The sequence below is a fragment of the Carettochelys insculpta genome, chromosome 26 (genome assembly GCF_033958435.1).
Source record: "Carettochelys insculpta isolate YL-2023 chromosome 26, ASM3395843v1, whole genome shotgun sequence".
Taxonomy (NCBI): Eukaryota; Metazoa; Chordata; order Testudines; family Carettochelyidae; genus Carettochelys; species Carettochelys insculpta.
In genome coordinates, this window is record NC_134162.1 from 8,871,848 (window position 1) to 8,889,033 (window position 17,186).

The 17,186-nt window shown below is 47.5% G+C and overlaps 1 protein-coding gene across 1 annotated transcript; it reads right to left on the bottom strand.

The window, feature by feature from the left end:
• Positions 1-269: 269 nt before the first annotated feature.
• FMOD (fibromodulin) lies at positions 270-9,417 on the bottom strand. Its single transcript, XM_074977608.1, has 2 exons — positions 8,451-9,417; positions 270-790 (listed from the first exon to the last, which is right to left on the bottom strand). Exons 1-2 carry the CDS (start codon positions 9,406-9,408, stop codon positions 639-641), a joined length of 1,110 nt encoding a protein of 369 aa, XP_074833709.1. The 5' UTR covers positions 9,409-9,417; the 3' UTR covers positions 270-638.
• Between the last annotated feature and the right edge of the window lie 7,769 nt (positions 9,418-17,186).

The window sequence follows — 17,186 nt, forward strand, 5'->3', positions numbered from 1 at the left end:
GAAGTTCTGACCCATAGACAATAGGTATTTTTCCATTTGAATTTTCCTCTCCCCCTTTCTCTCTCTCTGCTTCTCTCTTTCACAGTCTCTTTTCAGTTGATCCTCACACTGTCCCACAGCCTGTTCTGGTTTCCCACACTCCCTTTCAAAAACTTGAGTTATCTGATCCCTTTACCACAGTTCCTCCCACACAGAATACGCGCCCCCAAATCACCAAAGCTGGCGGCAGACTTTCGAATGCAAAATGTTTTATCTGAGACAACGTGAGTCCCTGCCAGGCAACCCACATATGCAGCAAGACAATGGTGGGAATTATCAAGAGAACTGACTGGCTGGTTACAAAGAGAGAGAGAACCGTAGGGCTTTTTTAGGACAAAGCAGAGACCTACCCCCATACTGGAGTGACCTGATAGGCCAAAGGGGACTAGCCCCTAGTGTGTGGAGTCAATGAAACTTTCCTCCTACTCGAGCAGGGAACTCCACCTAGGCAATTGATTGTGCCAGCCATATTACACTATTGCAGAAGCCAAATCAAGCCAACAAGCTGCATTAAAATGAGAACGAAGGCCTCCCCCCGCCTGGGTTACTGGAGAGGTGCCCCGACGACAAGGGGAGAGCACGGGGTGCGCACGCTGGGGTTAAATCTCGATAACAGCCACACGCCGCAGGCAGAGGGGGGCATCAGGAGGCACCGCATTCCGCTGGATCTCGTTCCCATCCAGCCGCAAGACCTGGAGCTTGGAAAAGTTCATGATGTCGACGACCGTGCAGAAGCTGCTGATGGAGAATTCTGCAGGGAGAAAAGGAGAAAGTGAACACAGAGAGGTTATTTACTTGGTCCTGTAATACAAGAACTGGAGGACACCAAATGAAATTAATGGGTAGCAGGTTCAAAACTAATAAAAGAAAGTTTTTCTTCACACAGCGCACAGTCAACCTGTGGAACTCCTTGCCGGAGGATGCTGTGAAGGCCAGGACTCTAACAGAGTTTAAAAAAGAGCTCAATAAATGTTTGGAGGTTAGGTCCATAGATGGCTATTAGCAAGGGGTAAGGTATGGTACCTAGCCTTTTGTCGAAGGCAGGAGATGGATGGCAGGAGACAAATCGCTTGATCATTGTCTTCAGTTCACCTCCTCTGGGGCCCCTGGCATTGGCTACTGTCAGCAGACAGGATACTGGGCTAGATGGACCTTTGGTCTGACCCAGTATGGCCGTTCTTATGTTATGTTCTTATGAGACAGCGAGCTAAGAGACAGCAGGAGCCCAGGGTTCCTGCACTCCCAGTGGGAACACAGGGGAACACAGGCATGCCTAGCAGGTATCGGTGCTCATAGCACTGTGGATGCTTCACAGCAGACATGACTAGACACACTGATGTCTCCTCTAGCCAGGGGACATTCGACTTCCTACTCTGCTCTGGGCGCTGCTCCATTCCACCAAGATCTGACCAGGCTCTGCCCTTGTCCTGCCCCATCCCACCTCTTCCCTTCTGCCTCCCCCGAGTGTGCCCCATCCCTGCTCTTCCCCCTCCCTCTTACGACTTCCTGACCATCACGCATCAGCTGTTTGTGACACTCCAGAAGTGCTGGGAGAGGTTGGGAGTTGGTCAGTGGGGCTGCCTGTGAGTGAGAGGCACGGGGGGAGCTTGGCTGCCAGTGGGTCCTCAGACCCAGAGCACCCCCAGAATCAAGGCCAGAGTGTGCAGGCACTATGGTAATACACTTTTTTTGGACAACACATTTTATGGCACACACAGCCTTTGAAATTCAGTTGAGATCCCTTCTGCCTTCTCGTCCTCTCAACATGCCCCCTAGCTAAAAACCACTCTTGGGCTACCTCACAGGGGCTTGGAATATGTATTGCTCTGAACAAGGGCCAAGACTGTCAGACCTGAGGGTATGTCTAAACTATGCAGAAGATCGACCCGGTCAGGGTTGATCTTTCAGCGTTTGATTTTGTGTGTCTGATAGAGATGTGCAAAATCGAACTATCTGGGGTTGGCAGTCGACCCTGGTACTCATCAATTTTGTGAGAAGTAAGGGAATTTGAAGGGAGCTTTTCTCCCATTGACCTTCCTCTGTGAAGACGGCCAGGTAAATCAATTTCAGATGTTGATTCTAGCAACACAATTGCTGTAGCTAGAATTGCATATCTACAATCGACTTACCTGCGTGGAGTAGACCAAGCCTCAATAATGATTTTGCAACACCTTCAGGAAGCCTAATTTTCAGACTGTGCTGAGCATCGTCTCTCTGCAAACCCAGGCCCTTTTAGGTTGGACACCACTAGCCACATCTGAAAGGGTAGAAAATGCTCTGGCCCTGATTCTCCGCACACTTATTCCTGTGTAAATTGGGAGTAACCCCACCGCTGTGCTTTGAGTTACACTATTGCAAATGTTGGGGAGTCAGCCCAAGTTCTTCTATTAATGTGGGGTAGGGAAGTCTGTTGGTGGCAAAATTTGCAGCTGATACTAAACTGTGCAAGACAGTTAAATCCAAAGCAGACTGGGAAAAGTTTCAAAAGGATCTCACAAAAGTAGGTGACTGAGCAACAAAATGGCAGATGAATTTTAATGTTGATAAATGCAAAGTAATGCAGTTTGGAAAACACAGTCCCAAAAATACATACGAAATGCTGGGGATTAAATAAGCTATTACTACTTAAGAGAGAATTTGGAGTCATTGTGGATAGTTCTTTGAAAACATCCACTCCATGTGAAGCAGCCGTGGAAAAAGCAAATAGAACATTAAGAATCATTTTAAAAAGGACAGAGAATATCTTATTGCCTCTATGTAAATCCATGGGACACCCACATCTTGAATACTTACTACAGATGTCATCGCCTCATCTAAAAAAAATATCTTGGTATTGGGAAAAGTTTCAGAAAAGGTCAACAAAAACGATTAGCGGTTTGGAATGGCTGCCATATGAGGAGAGATTAAAAAGACTGGGACTTTGCAGCTTAGAAAGGGAGACTAAAGGCGGGTATGATAGAGATTTATAAAATCCTGACTGGTGTTGAGAAAATAAACAAAGAAAAGTTATTTACTTGTTTCCATAACACAAGAATTAGGAGTCACCCAATGCAATTAATGGGTAGCAGGTTTAAAACAACAAAAGGAAGTTTTTCTTCCCACAGCTCACAGTCAACCTGTGGAACTCCTGGCCAGAGGATGTTGGGAAGAGCAGGACTTTAACAGGGTTCAAAAAAAGAACTAGACACATTCATAAGAATTTAGGTCCACCAGTACTTATTAGCCAGGATGGGTAGGAATGGTGCCCCTAGGCTGTTTGTCAGAGGCTGGGAGTGGGTGACAGAGGATGGATCACTTGATGATTCCCTGTTCTGTTCACTCCCTTTGGGGCACCTGGCATTGACCACTGTTGGCAGACAGGACACTGGGCTAGAGGGACATTTGGTCTGACCCAGTGTGGCCGTTCTTATATTCTTATGGAATTCTGGCCTGAATCAGTTGTTCTTACTTCTCGCCCAATTTCTCCACCAGCAGTGAAGGGGGCTGTTTGTTGTGAGCCCACCTGAGCCTCAGCCAACCTTGACAAACCTGCTGTATTGTGGGAGAGGGCGTGTTGAGTCACTATAGGGGCTTGTCTGCATACCTGGCTCAATCTAATTCTTGACCTTCCCCCCCACCCCTCCACTCTTTGATTTGCTCACCTTGATTATCTTTTTCTGATTTGTCCTCCTTGCTTACTGTTTTTGGTTCTCTGTGCCTTAAATATTGAGTCTGGTCTGGTCTGGCTATGGTCTGAAGAAGTGGGTCTGTCCCACGGAAGCTCACCTAATAAACTATTTTGCTAGTCTTTAAAGTGCTACTTGACTGCTTTTTGTTCTGATAGTGTATAGACTAGCACGGCTTCCTCTCTTACTATCCAGCTTTCTGTGCAGCCATTGGTAAGGAGGAGAGCAGCCAGGGGGCAGCAAAGCTCCAGGACTTGGCAAAGACTTAACAAATAGCAAGGGAGAGAGAAATGGTTAGCACAGATGTTTCGTGTTTCAACCTGGAAAGGTGACTGTGCTGCTCAGATGCAGACTTGGGAGAGCAGGAAGATGCCATTTCTTCAGCATCGCATGGGGACAGCGGGTCAGGGAATGGGCATCTCATACGGGGACCCATAGCCCTGACTGAGTAGGAGCAGGGAGCTGGGAAACATGAATTCTAGTTCTGCCTAAGTTATTGATTCATGAGGTGTTGTTGGCTAAATCTGCTTCAGCTCTCACTGCCTCTGCTTCTCTGTTGTGACACCCTGTTATTTCTAATACAGCAGCGCACTGGTCCAACGGGCATCCCTATAAGTGCCAAGCACACCATTACAGAACTACTGAGAAGCACCTGTATACTGGGGGAGTGGAATTTAGGCATTTATAAAACCAATGAGAAGTCCTGTGGCACCTTGCAGACTAACAGATTTATTGGAGCATAAACTTCCGAGGGCAAAGACCCGCTTCGTCAGATGGTCTTTGCCCACGAAAGCTTATGCTCCATTACATCTGTTATCGAAAAGGTGCCACAGGACTTCTCTTTGGTTTTGCAGATACAGACTAACAAGGCTACCCCTCCGGTAGGTATTTATGAGTACACCTGAAAAGTCTTTCAGCCCCCCACTTAATTATGAGAATTAAGCTAATTCTTACCCTCGATAGCTTATCTGTTGTTTCTCCGGACACTGGTCCATCACAGAGTCATCGCTGCACAAAGGTATCTATACAAGTGGGTTTTGTACTTTGGCCTTTCCCCAGGCGCTGTGAAAGAGTCTCCTTATTGCATCGGGGCTGGGGACCATGTGGTCATCTTGATCAATCAGAAATGAAGGGAGAAAATTTCCTGCATAGTACAATGGCCAGGCCAATGGAACAAAGCCCTAGTAACTGGCACTTGAGGCTTGAAACTCCTAAGCAGGCCAGCCAGTTCTGGGGGCCAGCTTGACTCTGGGAGAGGTGGGAGAGAGGTGCTTATTTCAAACAGCTATTTGGAAGAAGTATTTGCAGCTAAGAAAGTCAGTTACTCTCAAAGGACCTTTAAACAGTACTTAATTGTTCTTCTCTTAGTACTTGAATTTAAAGTACTGAAGTACTACTGTGTAGAAAATGTTAATATACTTATGTACATGGGAATACTGCAGTTATATCTAAAAGCTCCAAACAAGATTCAAGCCCCATTGTGCTAGGTGCTGTACATATATATATATATATATATATATATATATATATATATAGTGAGACATTTGCCCCAAAGAGCTCCAGAAGACAAAACAGTCAGTGGGTGAGAAGGTTAAATTACATGCCCCAAAGTCACACAGCTAGTTAGTGGCAGAGGCAGGATCAAATTCAGTCCCTGCCCACTGGACTAAATTGCCTTAGCTTCAGCCATCAGGATTTGCAGAGTTCCTTGAGATACTCAGATGACGCTAAAGACAAAGTAGTAGTCTCCATCGGGGACGAGTCAGAGGGAGAATATCCAGTCCAGAAGATCACAACAACATTATCTCAGACGCTCGGCAGAGATCAGAGCTGTGTTAAAAACCAAACTCTGCCCCTCAATTCTGTCAGTCTGCAGCATTCCTCATTCGCTACAAGGAAATAAAAGTCTTCAGAGAACCTTACCGAAAGCTTTCAAGTTCAGCTGCACAAACAGCCGTAAAAATGCATGACTAAATAAACAGAAGGGCTGGAGTGACAGGGTGAGTTAACACCCTCTATGTGAAGCCTCAACAACTGCACATGTTGAAAGCAAATGTTTGGGAGTCTGTTCTCCTTCTGCAGGTCTGTCAGTTCCCCAGTGTGGGGCAATGTGTTTCCCTAACACAGTCAATGGATCACTAACAACTGAAGTGGTGCAGGCAGCATAGGCTTGTTGCTTAGGTTTCTCTGATTTTACAGAGCATTCTGATGGCAGGGCTTGTCAGGAGAGCAGAGCAGGAATGGCTTTTTCCAGACATTCAAGTTTAAAAAAAAAAAAGTAGTGTTTGTTTTCTTATTTGAGTAAATTTTTTCCTGCTGACAGATGCCAGGTTGGTTCTGGAGATGAAAGGCTCCTGTTTAACCACAGAACTGGGCTGCATAGGAAATGACAGGACTAATTTCCCACATGTCATATCTCCACTAACCTGGAAGGACCCCTTTTGGGGCATATCTGTTGAGTGCTTATATGGCTCCCATGACTATATTATCTGAGCACCCCATAACTTTTTAGAAAAAGATTAACGCTCACAAGGCTGCTGTGCTCTTATCTGCATTGTACAGATGGCAAACCCAGGCAAAAGAGACCAAGAGCTTGTCCACACATGAAAAATAATCCAGAAAAAGGTAAGGATGTGAATTTAAGACAGATTAACTACTCGTGATTCATTCCATGTGTGGACACTCTTATTCTGGAGTAGGCATGCCTTATGTTGAATTAGTACGATCTGCTTTGGAGGTGAACTGAAATAAATCGGAGTTAGGCCTCTAAATACCTTGGAGGACATGTGTGCAAACTCTTTGGGGCTGGGGTGTTTCTTACAAAGAGGCTATGCAGCTCCTAGCACAATAAGGTTCTGATCTTGGTTGGGACTACAAGCAAAGTAATTATAAATAATAAGATGAAACCTTGTTAGGAAATAACGTTCATGACTTTTAGTAAGCAATGGATCCAGGCTGGTTTCAAAATGTTGACTGTCAGGTGAAGGATTCCCAAACTACCAAAAATAACACATTTAGAATCTCAAATGAGATTTTTCCGTTTGTCTTTGAGGAGGGGGAACTACATTTTGCACAGGAATTTGGCTTCTGTGACTTTGGATGATTTGGAGAAAAATCTAGATGGTGACATGAGACTTTCCGACGTGAAAGAATCTTCCTGTTGCATCCAAGCTGCTTTGGATGAGCCAAGAGTTTAGAGTAAATGAGTCCAAAGCTGAATTCCCTGATGGTGCCAAATTGGAGACATTTTAGAGATGCTGATGGCAGAAGTTTAGTGGATCCCAGTAAGAAGGGATAGAGAGAGAGGCAGATTGAAAAGACCAGACAAAACCAAACATCTTTCCATGTGCCCTCTTGGGATCCCTCTGAATGAATGGAACCCAGTAGCCTTGATGTACTGCGTACGGGACCCCATGATCTGGGTTGCTTTAGTTACTTGCTGTATGAACTGAAAGTTTCCCCCTTCTTTCTGATCAGATCTGTGTCATCTGGACCCAACACTGCTCCCACTCACTCCATTGACTTCAGTGGAGTCCCTCTCCGTTTGCACCCACCTAAGCGAGACAGGAATCAGTAGTTTACATCCCTGGGCAGGGGACCCAAAGCACGTCCCTAGGTGTGCTCAGCTGTGCACCAGGGAGAGGGGGAGCAAAATAACGTCTCTCACCTGCCAGCCAAAGGGTGAGGTCCTTTTCATTCTTTCCATGCCCTTTTTCATGTCTTTTGCCTTTTACACAACAGAAGTTCATATAAAGAAGCCACACCGGCACAGCGGGGTCCCAAGTAAGAGCGTTACTCAATGTACGTGACCACACCAGGTCTAGACACCTGCCTGCTGCTGCTCTCACTGGCTTCTTACACAGTTGGGCCTCCCTGGTCTGGTACCCTTGGGACCTGATAGGTCTCAAACAAGGGAGTTTGCTGGACCAGGAGATAGCAGTGCTGGTCCCTTGCTGCTGGACTCTGGGTTCTGCTGGGGGGCTGCCAGCTACCCGGCTGCCAGCCTCTCAATGCAGGCTCCCTACCCACGCTCTGCTCTTCAGCCTGGCCGGGCTCCCAGCTGGCCCCAGCTCCCAGCTGCCAGGCTGTCTGATCCAGCAGCCTCCATTCGACAGAAGACACAGTGAGCACCATGACAGGGCTCTCAAAATATTTGAAAGAATACCGTCCTATTCTTATACACTATCCTTTCTGATGTTCACCTCTCTGGTAGCATCCCTCATCCTCACTGCAGCTACATGACTTGTGCCTAAGATGCCCTCTGTCATCTGACCTTTTAATTCCACTGGTATTTTTTTAACCATCTCGTTATTTCTTGTTACATCTCGTTATCTCAATCTCATTATTTTTTCACCTCTCAGTTCTCTTTGGAGTTGTACCTCATCTTGCAGAACTTAAAAAAAAAAAAAAGATAATTTCACAGACACAGGAGAGACTTCTGCTGAGCAAAAGGATAATATCTTGCACTGACCAGAGCACCATCCATCCCAGCACCTCAAAGCACTTTGCGAAAGTACCACATGGGCGGGGCAAATGGGCACAGAGTAGGGAAGAGACAGGGCTAGGGCCATGCAAGAAATCAGTGGCAGAGACAGCAATGGAATTTAGGTTTTGGACATCCCTGGCCCTCTGCTCAGATCATGAGACCAGTGGCAGAACCTGGCTCCCCATCTCCCTACTGTTTGTCTGACCATTTGACAACAGGGCCCTTCAGCACCAAGAAGCTGCTGGTGAGATGCTGCTCACCATTGATTTGGTTCCCCTGGAGGTAGAGGTTCTCAAGGTTGGTGCTGACTCGGGGGATCTTCTGAAGCCTGTTGTAAGACAGATCCAGCTCTAGGATGCTGCTTGTGTTGAAGGTGCTGGAGGACAGCCCATTGTTGGTCAGGCTGTTGTGGGACAGCCTGATGTAGAGCAGCTTGGGGCACGCCTTGAAATACTCATCAGGGATGGTGTTGATGTAGTTGTACTCTAGGTAGAGCTGTTCCAGAGAGCTTGGGAGGCCATCAGGGACCTTCCTGAGGTGATTGTAGCTCAGGTCAACAAGGATCAAGGACTTTAACCCTTTGAAAGATGCTGCTATATCATGGATCTGGTTGTGGCTGAGGTACAAGGCAGTGAGGTTCTCCAAGCCTTCCAGAGCATTGGAGGGGATTTTCGTGATCTGATTGTAAGCCAGGTGGAGCTCTCTCAGGGACCTTGGTAGGGGGCTGGGCATTTTGGTCAGGTTGTTGTTATCCAGATACAACCTCTCCAGGTTCTTGAGCTTGGCAAAGACCCTCTTGCCCATCTTCTCACTGGTTATCTGGTTGCTGGGCAGGGCGATCCATTCCAGCCCTGTGGCATTGTCGAAAGCCCCCTCCTGGATGGTGGTAATCTGGTTGTTCTGGAAGTAGATATACTTCATCCTGGAAGGCACAAAAGGAAGGTACCTCAGGTTGCGGCTGTCACAGTACAACGCTGTGGAGAAGTTGGGGGGGCAGTCGCACTCCTGGGGGCATTCCCGGGAAATGGGCTCAGCAACAAAGGGCTCCGGTGGGACATAATAAGGGAAGGCCTCATCCTCGTAGAATGGCATGTAGTTATAGGACGACCTTTGGCTGAGGAGGTACTGATGCAACAAGTACATATCTTCGTCTTCTTCATACTGGCCCAGGGAGAGCCCACAGATCCCTGCTACTATCAGGATGGAAGCCCAGTGCATCGTGTAGAACCTCAGGGAACCTGTATGGAAGGGGAAAAAATATGAGCAACTTTAGGTCAGGCACCAGTGACTTGAAATGAGAAGCAGGAGAGATTTTATCACGTTTCTCAATTATTCTCCAGATTTGAAGAAGTGGGTCCTTCTCATGAAAGCTCATCACCTAATAAATAATAGTTAGTCTTTAAGGTGCTACAGGACCACTTTTTTTTGGGCTTTATCATGGGGAGGCCTGTGGCCTAGTGTGATGGAGCAGGAACCAGGACATGCAGGTTCTATCCCTGACTGTGTCTGTGGTTGACTGTAGACACGTCACTTCCTCTTGCTGTGTCTCAGTTTTCCCATCTGTACAATAGGAAACAACACTTACCTCCTTCGTAAAGTGGTTTGAGGCCTGCTAATGAAAAGTGCTGTAGAAGAGCTAGGAGTTATCGTACCGTTGTGGGAGAGTGCCTGTGGATTGCAGTGACAGAGCTAGATAAATACCACAAACACTACCTGCAAACCTTCGCTCCCCTTCAACACCCTTTCATTTGCTTTTGGTGAACATTCGTGCCAGTGACATTTTGTTCACAATAACTTATTATCACAACAGTAGTGTCTATAGAGCAGCGGTGAAACCTGTGGCCCAGTGGGGTTCCAGCTGTTGCCCACGCCCCCCCGTCTACCGCATCTCTCCCACGCACCTCTTGTGCACTGGGGCACTGGAGCCCCACATTTACCTGCTCCTCCCCAGGCCCCCCTGCACTTTTGGAGTGCCATGAATCAGCTGTTCGTGGCTGTTCAAGCTCTGGGAGGGAGGGAGTGGGAGGAGCAGGGATGGAGTGCAAATCAGTGGATTCATAGTGCTCTGCAAGTGCGAGCAGGATTAGGAAGTGCAGGGCTCCTGTGTTTCAGTGCATGAGAGGTGCAGTGTGGAGGGAAGCAGACAGGGTGCGCAGACCACAGATGGAACCCCAGTGGGCCACGGGCTGCCCACTGAGATGGAGGAGCGCTACTCACACAGCCTGCTCACTAATCTTGGTTATCCATCGCTGCTATGGAAGCTGCAAATGAGATTGGAGCCATGTTGTGCTAGGAGCTGTACATTGTAAGAAAGAATTTCCACTCCCAGGGAACTTTCAGTGTATATAGACAAGAAGTACACAGGATGGAGGAAAGACAAAGACACCTTACCTGGAAGATCAACTCACTCAGGGTCGATCTTCTGGGGTTCAATTTCATGTGCCTGGTGGATACAAGTGAAATCGACTTCTCAGGGGTTGGCAGTCGACCTCTGTACTTCTTGCAATACTGTCCTCCCCTGTACTCTTGCATTGATCTTCCTCAGTGAGGACAGCCAGGTTAGGTCAATTTCAGATAAATCGATTCTAGCTACACAGTTGCCTTCTGGGCATGCATAGCTGGGTCCCCCTCATCTTTCCCTGGGGCCCATGGGGCTGTTGGCCCTGCTGAGGACCTCTGAACACAATAGGGGCAGGCTGAGCCCCTGAAATCCGTGAACAGACTGCCTGCAAGGGCAGGACTGAGTTCATCTACCCCGAAGGGCAGGGAGCGTGACCCTGGAGACTGAGCAATCTTCCAGTATATACCACAAGTTGCTGAGTCAGCATTCACCTGCCTGGCCTTATTGTCATAGACTGCCAGCAGTAAGCGATGGGCTGTTCCCAGAGGCTGCCAGCTACCCTGAGCATTGCATGAGTCCAAGTTATTGCAAAGGTCTGTTGTGTGGAGAGGGAAGCCTGCCCTTTGGTCTGGGCTGAGGCTTCAACTCTGGTCTCTGCCACAGTCTTCCTGCATTGACTTATCTTGCGCTGGGCCTCAGTTCCTTATCTATAAATGGGGCCGCAATAACCCTGCCAGTTCTTTGTCTGGTGTATCTAGTCTGTAAGCTTTGTGTGGTTGTGAGTACGTACAGCACCTAGCACAGTGGGGCCATACTCAGAGCTGGTGTCTGTAATCCAAGTAAATGTGGCAGATCAGGAACCCCCTTACAGGCAAGTCCAGGCCCTTGCAAAACTGAAATTGGGACCCACTGTACATTCTGATCTGGAGTTGCTGCCCCTACAGTGTAGACAGCCTGTTGAAAGTGGGTCTTTGGTGGGGGAAGGTCCTCAAACTAACTATCACAGCAGACGCCTGAGTTACTTGTACGGGGTCTGAGAACATCCGTAGCCCAGGTGCAGACATACACACAGGGCAGAGTGGAAGGAAGTTGGGGGTGGAGTTGTAGCTACCACCCTAATGTGGATTCCCGGCATGCCAGACAAAGAGTGTACAGTGCGACTCTGACCCAGACTGCACATCATCACCTAGATGCATGGCTGGCTGGCCGGCCGGCTGCTCGGGTGGGAAGAAAAGAGGAATTGAAGCACTCCATGGCCAGGCCCTTGGGTTTTTTCCATTTTCCATACGTACAGGAGTTCCTGCAGCTGACGGGGAAAGTGAAATGTGGTGCATTGCTGAGGCCGGCGTGCAGGCTGCTTCAGAGACCAGTCCTTTTCCTTTTCCCATTCCAGGGGTACCCTGCCTGGTAGAATCTGATTCCAGCTTCCCAATGAATGGGCCTCTCACCACCCCTGACCTGGCGACGTTCCTCAGAGGCAGTGTCCCCTCTAATTTTTTCCATCCATGTACAGAATAAATTTTTGTGTGCACTGAGGCAAGTATGGCTGTGCACCACCAATAGAAACACATGTGGGTGGCTGGGGGTGCTCTGTTAATCAGCTGGGTGGTGTCTGAATCTCTCCCGGGCAGTCACCCAAGTGCTTAGCTTACAGGGAACCTGGCCCTGGGGTCTGTCCCAGTTCCTAGGTCTCTGTTCCTATGGGGGAATCTCCCCTATACAGTGTTCCTAGAGCTGCCTGCTCACATGTGCCCTCCATTCTGAGGTGCTCTTTCTCCTCCTTTCCCCACAATTTAACTGTTCCTCAGGGGTCTCTCTTGCCTATGCAGCACAATTTCCTTCTGTCCAGGCAACGTCTGTGGGGTTTGTCTCCACAGTCCCATTCCGAGAGGGAGCTTTCCTCTCTCCCACCCCATTTCTGCGCGGGGGGCTGCATCCCTTTTATGTGTAGGATAAACTGGGTTGAACAGCTTCATCTGCCCGTGTGAATAAGCTGGTACCAGTTTCACCAGCTGTTCATCCTGCAGGATTGTGCTCCACAGGGCACCTTGCTGGAATAACATGAGCGTCCTCCATCCCCGTCAGTGCCACCAGCTCAGCACAGCAAATGAGGTGCTCTCCTTAACACAGCCACAAAAATGTTGTGCTGGCTGGAGGTCTGAGGGGTTCTGAAGACTGAGTTTGGCATGAATCTGTCTAGCTTGTCTCATCCATCCCAGCCAGGAACTTAACACATCACCAAAGGCATTGTTAGTAAGGGTCAAAGCTCCCCCAGTGGTAACCAAAGCAGCTCTGGCAGCTCAGACTGGTGTCACCCATGTCATTGGCATGTGATTCACATGGCTCCCCATGTCGGTGTCGTGCTGCCCGTGTGGTGAGGGGACGGCATTCCCTTTGCGGCACAGGTATGAAAACAAATAAAATAATAAAGCCCCCTCACATTCCATGATAAATGCAGAAAGCAACTTACCGGACTCAGCGTCCCTTCTCCAAAGCCTCAGTGTTCTTCTGCCTGGCCTCCGGTGTATTAAAGCGCATGTGTGTGTGTGTGTGTGTGTGTGTGTCAGTTTGCCAGGGTTGGTGCCCGCCCCGTTGGCCTGCCGGGTTTTCCTTGTGGAGCAGACTCACAGGAGGAGACAGTTTGCAGAGTAGAGCGAAGATACCTAACACTGTTTGATGCTCTGTCAAACCTGCTCACTCTCTCTTTCTCTCTCACTTGTGTCTTTCCTTGCAGAGGCTTTGGCAGTTTCCATCCACTCTCTGTTGAACAAGTTAGTGGAATTGTGGGTGTTGCTTTCAACAGACTTTTGCTAGGTTCCCTGCGTTTCTCATTAGTTTTAAAAAAAAAAAAACAAACAAAAAAACCCAGACTTTTGGTGGGGCAGAAGATTGAGCTGTTTGAGCTGGTTGAGCTGTTTAGAAACAAAGCATCTTTAAGGTTTTCGCTCCTGGCAGGGAGAGATGGCAGGAGGGCCCACAAGCAGCATTCCTTGGCTCCGTGTCACAGCAAAGTTGGTATTTTAATAGTTGACTATTAAATCAGAATGTATCGTAGAAATATTTATTCTAATAGAGCAGTTTCCAGGGTACATAAGCTACATGCCAGAAACCTAATGGAAGGCTAAGAATTTGTTTTCACCTGCTGCTGAAAGGTGCCAGATTGACAACCCTGCTTGCTGTGTGCCTCTGCCAAGTCACATGGGAGGAAAGACCGTTTCTTGCCTAGATAAGAACATAAGAACATAAGAATGGCCATACTGGGTCAGACCAAAGGTCCATCCAGCCCAGCATCCCATCTGCCGACGGTGGCCAATGCCAGGTGCCCCAGAGAAGGAGAACAGAAGACAATGATCAAGTGATTTATCTCCTGCCATCCATCTCCTGCCCTTGTTCTGATGGCTAGGGCACCATACTTTATCCCTGGCTAATAGCCATTTATGGACCTAACCTGCAAAAATTTATCAAGCTCTTTTTTAAACCCTAGTAGAGTCTTGGCCTTCACAGCCTCCTCGGGCAAGGAGTTCCACAGGTTGACTGTGCGCTGTGTGAAGAAAAATTTCCTTTTAGTTTTGAACCTACTACCCATCAATTTCATTTGGTGTCCCCTAGTTCTTGTATTATGGGAAAAGGTAAATAATTTTTCTATATTCACTTTCTCCACACCATTCATGATTTTATATACCTCTATCATATCGCCCCTCAATCACCTCTTTTCCAAACTGAAAAGTCCCAGTCTCTCTAGGCTCTCCCCATATGGGACCCGTTCCAAGCCCCTAATCATCTTAGTCGCCCTTTTCTGAACCTTTTCTAATGCCAATATATCTTTTTTGAGGTGAGGAGACCACATCTGCACGCAGTACTCAAGATGTGGGCGTACCATAGTTTTATATAGGGGAAGTATGATATCTTTTGTCTTATTATCGATCCCTTTTTTAATAATTCCTAACATCCTATTTGCCTTACTAACTGCCGCTGCACACTGCGTGGACGTCTTCAGAGAACTATCCACTATAACTCCAAGATCCCTGTCCTGATCTGTCGTAGCTAAATTTGACCCCATCATGTAGTACGTGTAATTTGGGTTATTTTTTCCAACATGCATCACCTTACACTTACCCACATTAAATTTCATTTGCCATTTTGCTGCCCAATCACTCAGTTTGCTGAGATCTTTTTGTAGTTCTTCACAATCCCTTTTGCTTTTGACTGTCCTGAACAACTTGGTGTCATCTGCAAACTTTGCCACCTCACTGCTTACCTCATTTTCTAGATCATTGATGAACAAGTTGAACAGGATCGGTCCCAGGACTGACCCCTGGGGAACACCACTAGTTACCCTCCTCCATTGTGAAAATTTACCATTTATTCCCACCCTTTGTTTTCTGTCTTTTAACCAATTCCCGATCCATGAAAGGATCTTTCCTCCTATCCCATGACCACCTAATTTACATAACAGCCTTTGGTGTGGGACCATGTCAAAGGCTTTCTGGAAATCTAGGTATATTATGTCCACTGGGTGCCCCTTGTCCGCATGTTTATTAACCCCTTCAAAGAATTCTAATAGATTAGTTAGACACGACTTCCCTCTGCAGAAACCATGCTGACTTTTGCCCAACAATTTGTGCTCTTCTACGTGCCTTGCAATTTTATTCTTTACTAGTGTTTCTACTAATTTGCCTGGTACTGATGTTAAACTTATCGGTCTATAATTGCCAGGGTCTCCTCTAGAGCCTTTTTTAAATATTGGTGTTATATTGGCTGTCTTCCAGTCATTTGGTACCAAAGTGGATTTAAAGGATAGGTTACAAACCACTGTGGGGATACTGTGGGGATACTTTGGGGATACTTCCCCAAAGATACTGTGGGGAAGGGTGCTGTAAAGATACCCCAGTCAGAATGAGCATAGACTAGAACAGGGTGTGTCAAGTGTGGGCTGGCCCCTCAAAGGGGTGTGATATTTCCTAAAGGGGCCACAGCACATTTGGCTGCTGGGTCTCAGGCTCATCCATCTCATTAAAAATGCTGAAATCTGTGGCTGTTTGTATGTCTGTGTATTCACCTTTATAGACCGATTTGTAAAGTTTTTCTACCGACTTGTTTTCTTACACATGCCAGAAGGGTTTTTTTCATATGCACATAACCGAAATTTCTGTCAGTTTGGATTACATTGGACAGGTGGTTGTGTGCGTGCGTGTGTGTGTGTGTGTGTGTGCGCGTGCTAACTGCAGGGATGAGAAGTGGGGCCCAACGCAAAAAGTTTGCTCACCCCTGGATTAGAAGATGACAGTCCTGAGTTTCTATTGTAACAGGCTCAGGCCAGATGGCTAGAAGAGAGTGTTAAAAGGGAGGTATATTAGCCCTTGATTAAATAGGTCCCTTTTCACAGGGTAAACTAACGAGCTAATCCAGAGCCAGCAGGAACTTCCTAGAGTCGATTGGAGCCAATGAAGAATGAGCTGAGACTGGCACAAAAAGGGCTCTCCTTCTGATGGCTCACGGCGTGGGAGGAGCTGGGGAGAGACAAGAACAACCAAGTCAATACCAGCAGGAAGAGCCTGCGGGAAAGGAAGCTGCTGGAGAGGGATGTGGGGAAGTGCAGGAGACATGGCAGGCAGCTGCTATCATAGGGTCCCTGGGCTGGAACCTGGAGGAGAGGGCGGGCCTGGGTTTTCCCCATCGCCAACTCCCTATCCGGCGTAGGAGAAGGACTAATTTTGGTGAAGACATCTGTCCTGCCATGAATCACTTGAAGGGGCAGCTGAGACTGTGGAGTGTGGTCTCCTCTCCCCACCTTGTGCTGGCCAATGCTGGCGGTGGCTCAACCAACAGCAAGCTCGTGCCCCTAGAGAAAGTATCTGAGCTGAAGGCTGCCGTGAGCCTCTGAGGTGAGCTATCTGCCTGAAAGTGTAGGACCCACCACGGCTGAAGGGGAGTTTTGTCACACGGTCTGTCCATTTGCCATCATCAGAGCGTTTTACCATGTTTAACCTTTGTCACTGTCCTGTGCAGTAGACAGGGCTATTATTCCCATTTGACAGAGGACAACCTGAAGCCCAGTCTTCACATGACTATTCATCTAGAATAAAGTACACTGTTAATTGGAAGGGGATTCACTGTTCTGGATTAGCTCCACTGTTGGATGTTTTTATTCTAATCTCCTTGCAAAGGAGGAAAAGTCTCTGAGGGGTCACCGTGTTACTCTGTAACTTGAAAAGCAATGAGCAGTTGTGTGGTGCCGCAGAGACTAACACACTTATTAGGCCATGAGCTTTCATGGGTAAAACCCACTCCTGAGATGAGTTGAAATGAAAATGATAAAATCCAGGGTATATATAACAACAAAAGAAGTCACCTATTGATTGTAGGGCCAGTGGTAATGAAACAAATTGAGTTAGCTTGGATGGATAATTCCCATATAGACAAATACTAAGGAACATACCCAGGTTTATACGGCTAAAGGAATTGGAGGTGTGTTTTCAGAATCCTAGGCTGGTTGGCTAACCACTGCCTCACCCCCCTTGCCTGGAGGGCTCTGCTCCGGGTTCTTCCCCAGATGGTACTTTGAGAGTGTAAATGTATGCAAGTCACTTTGGTTCTCAATGCCAGTTTCCCCGTCTGGTTTATGAGGATAACAGTAGGAACCCAGCTTTGTAAA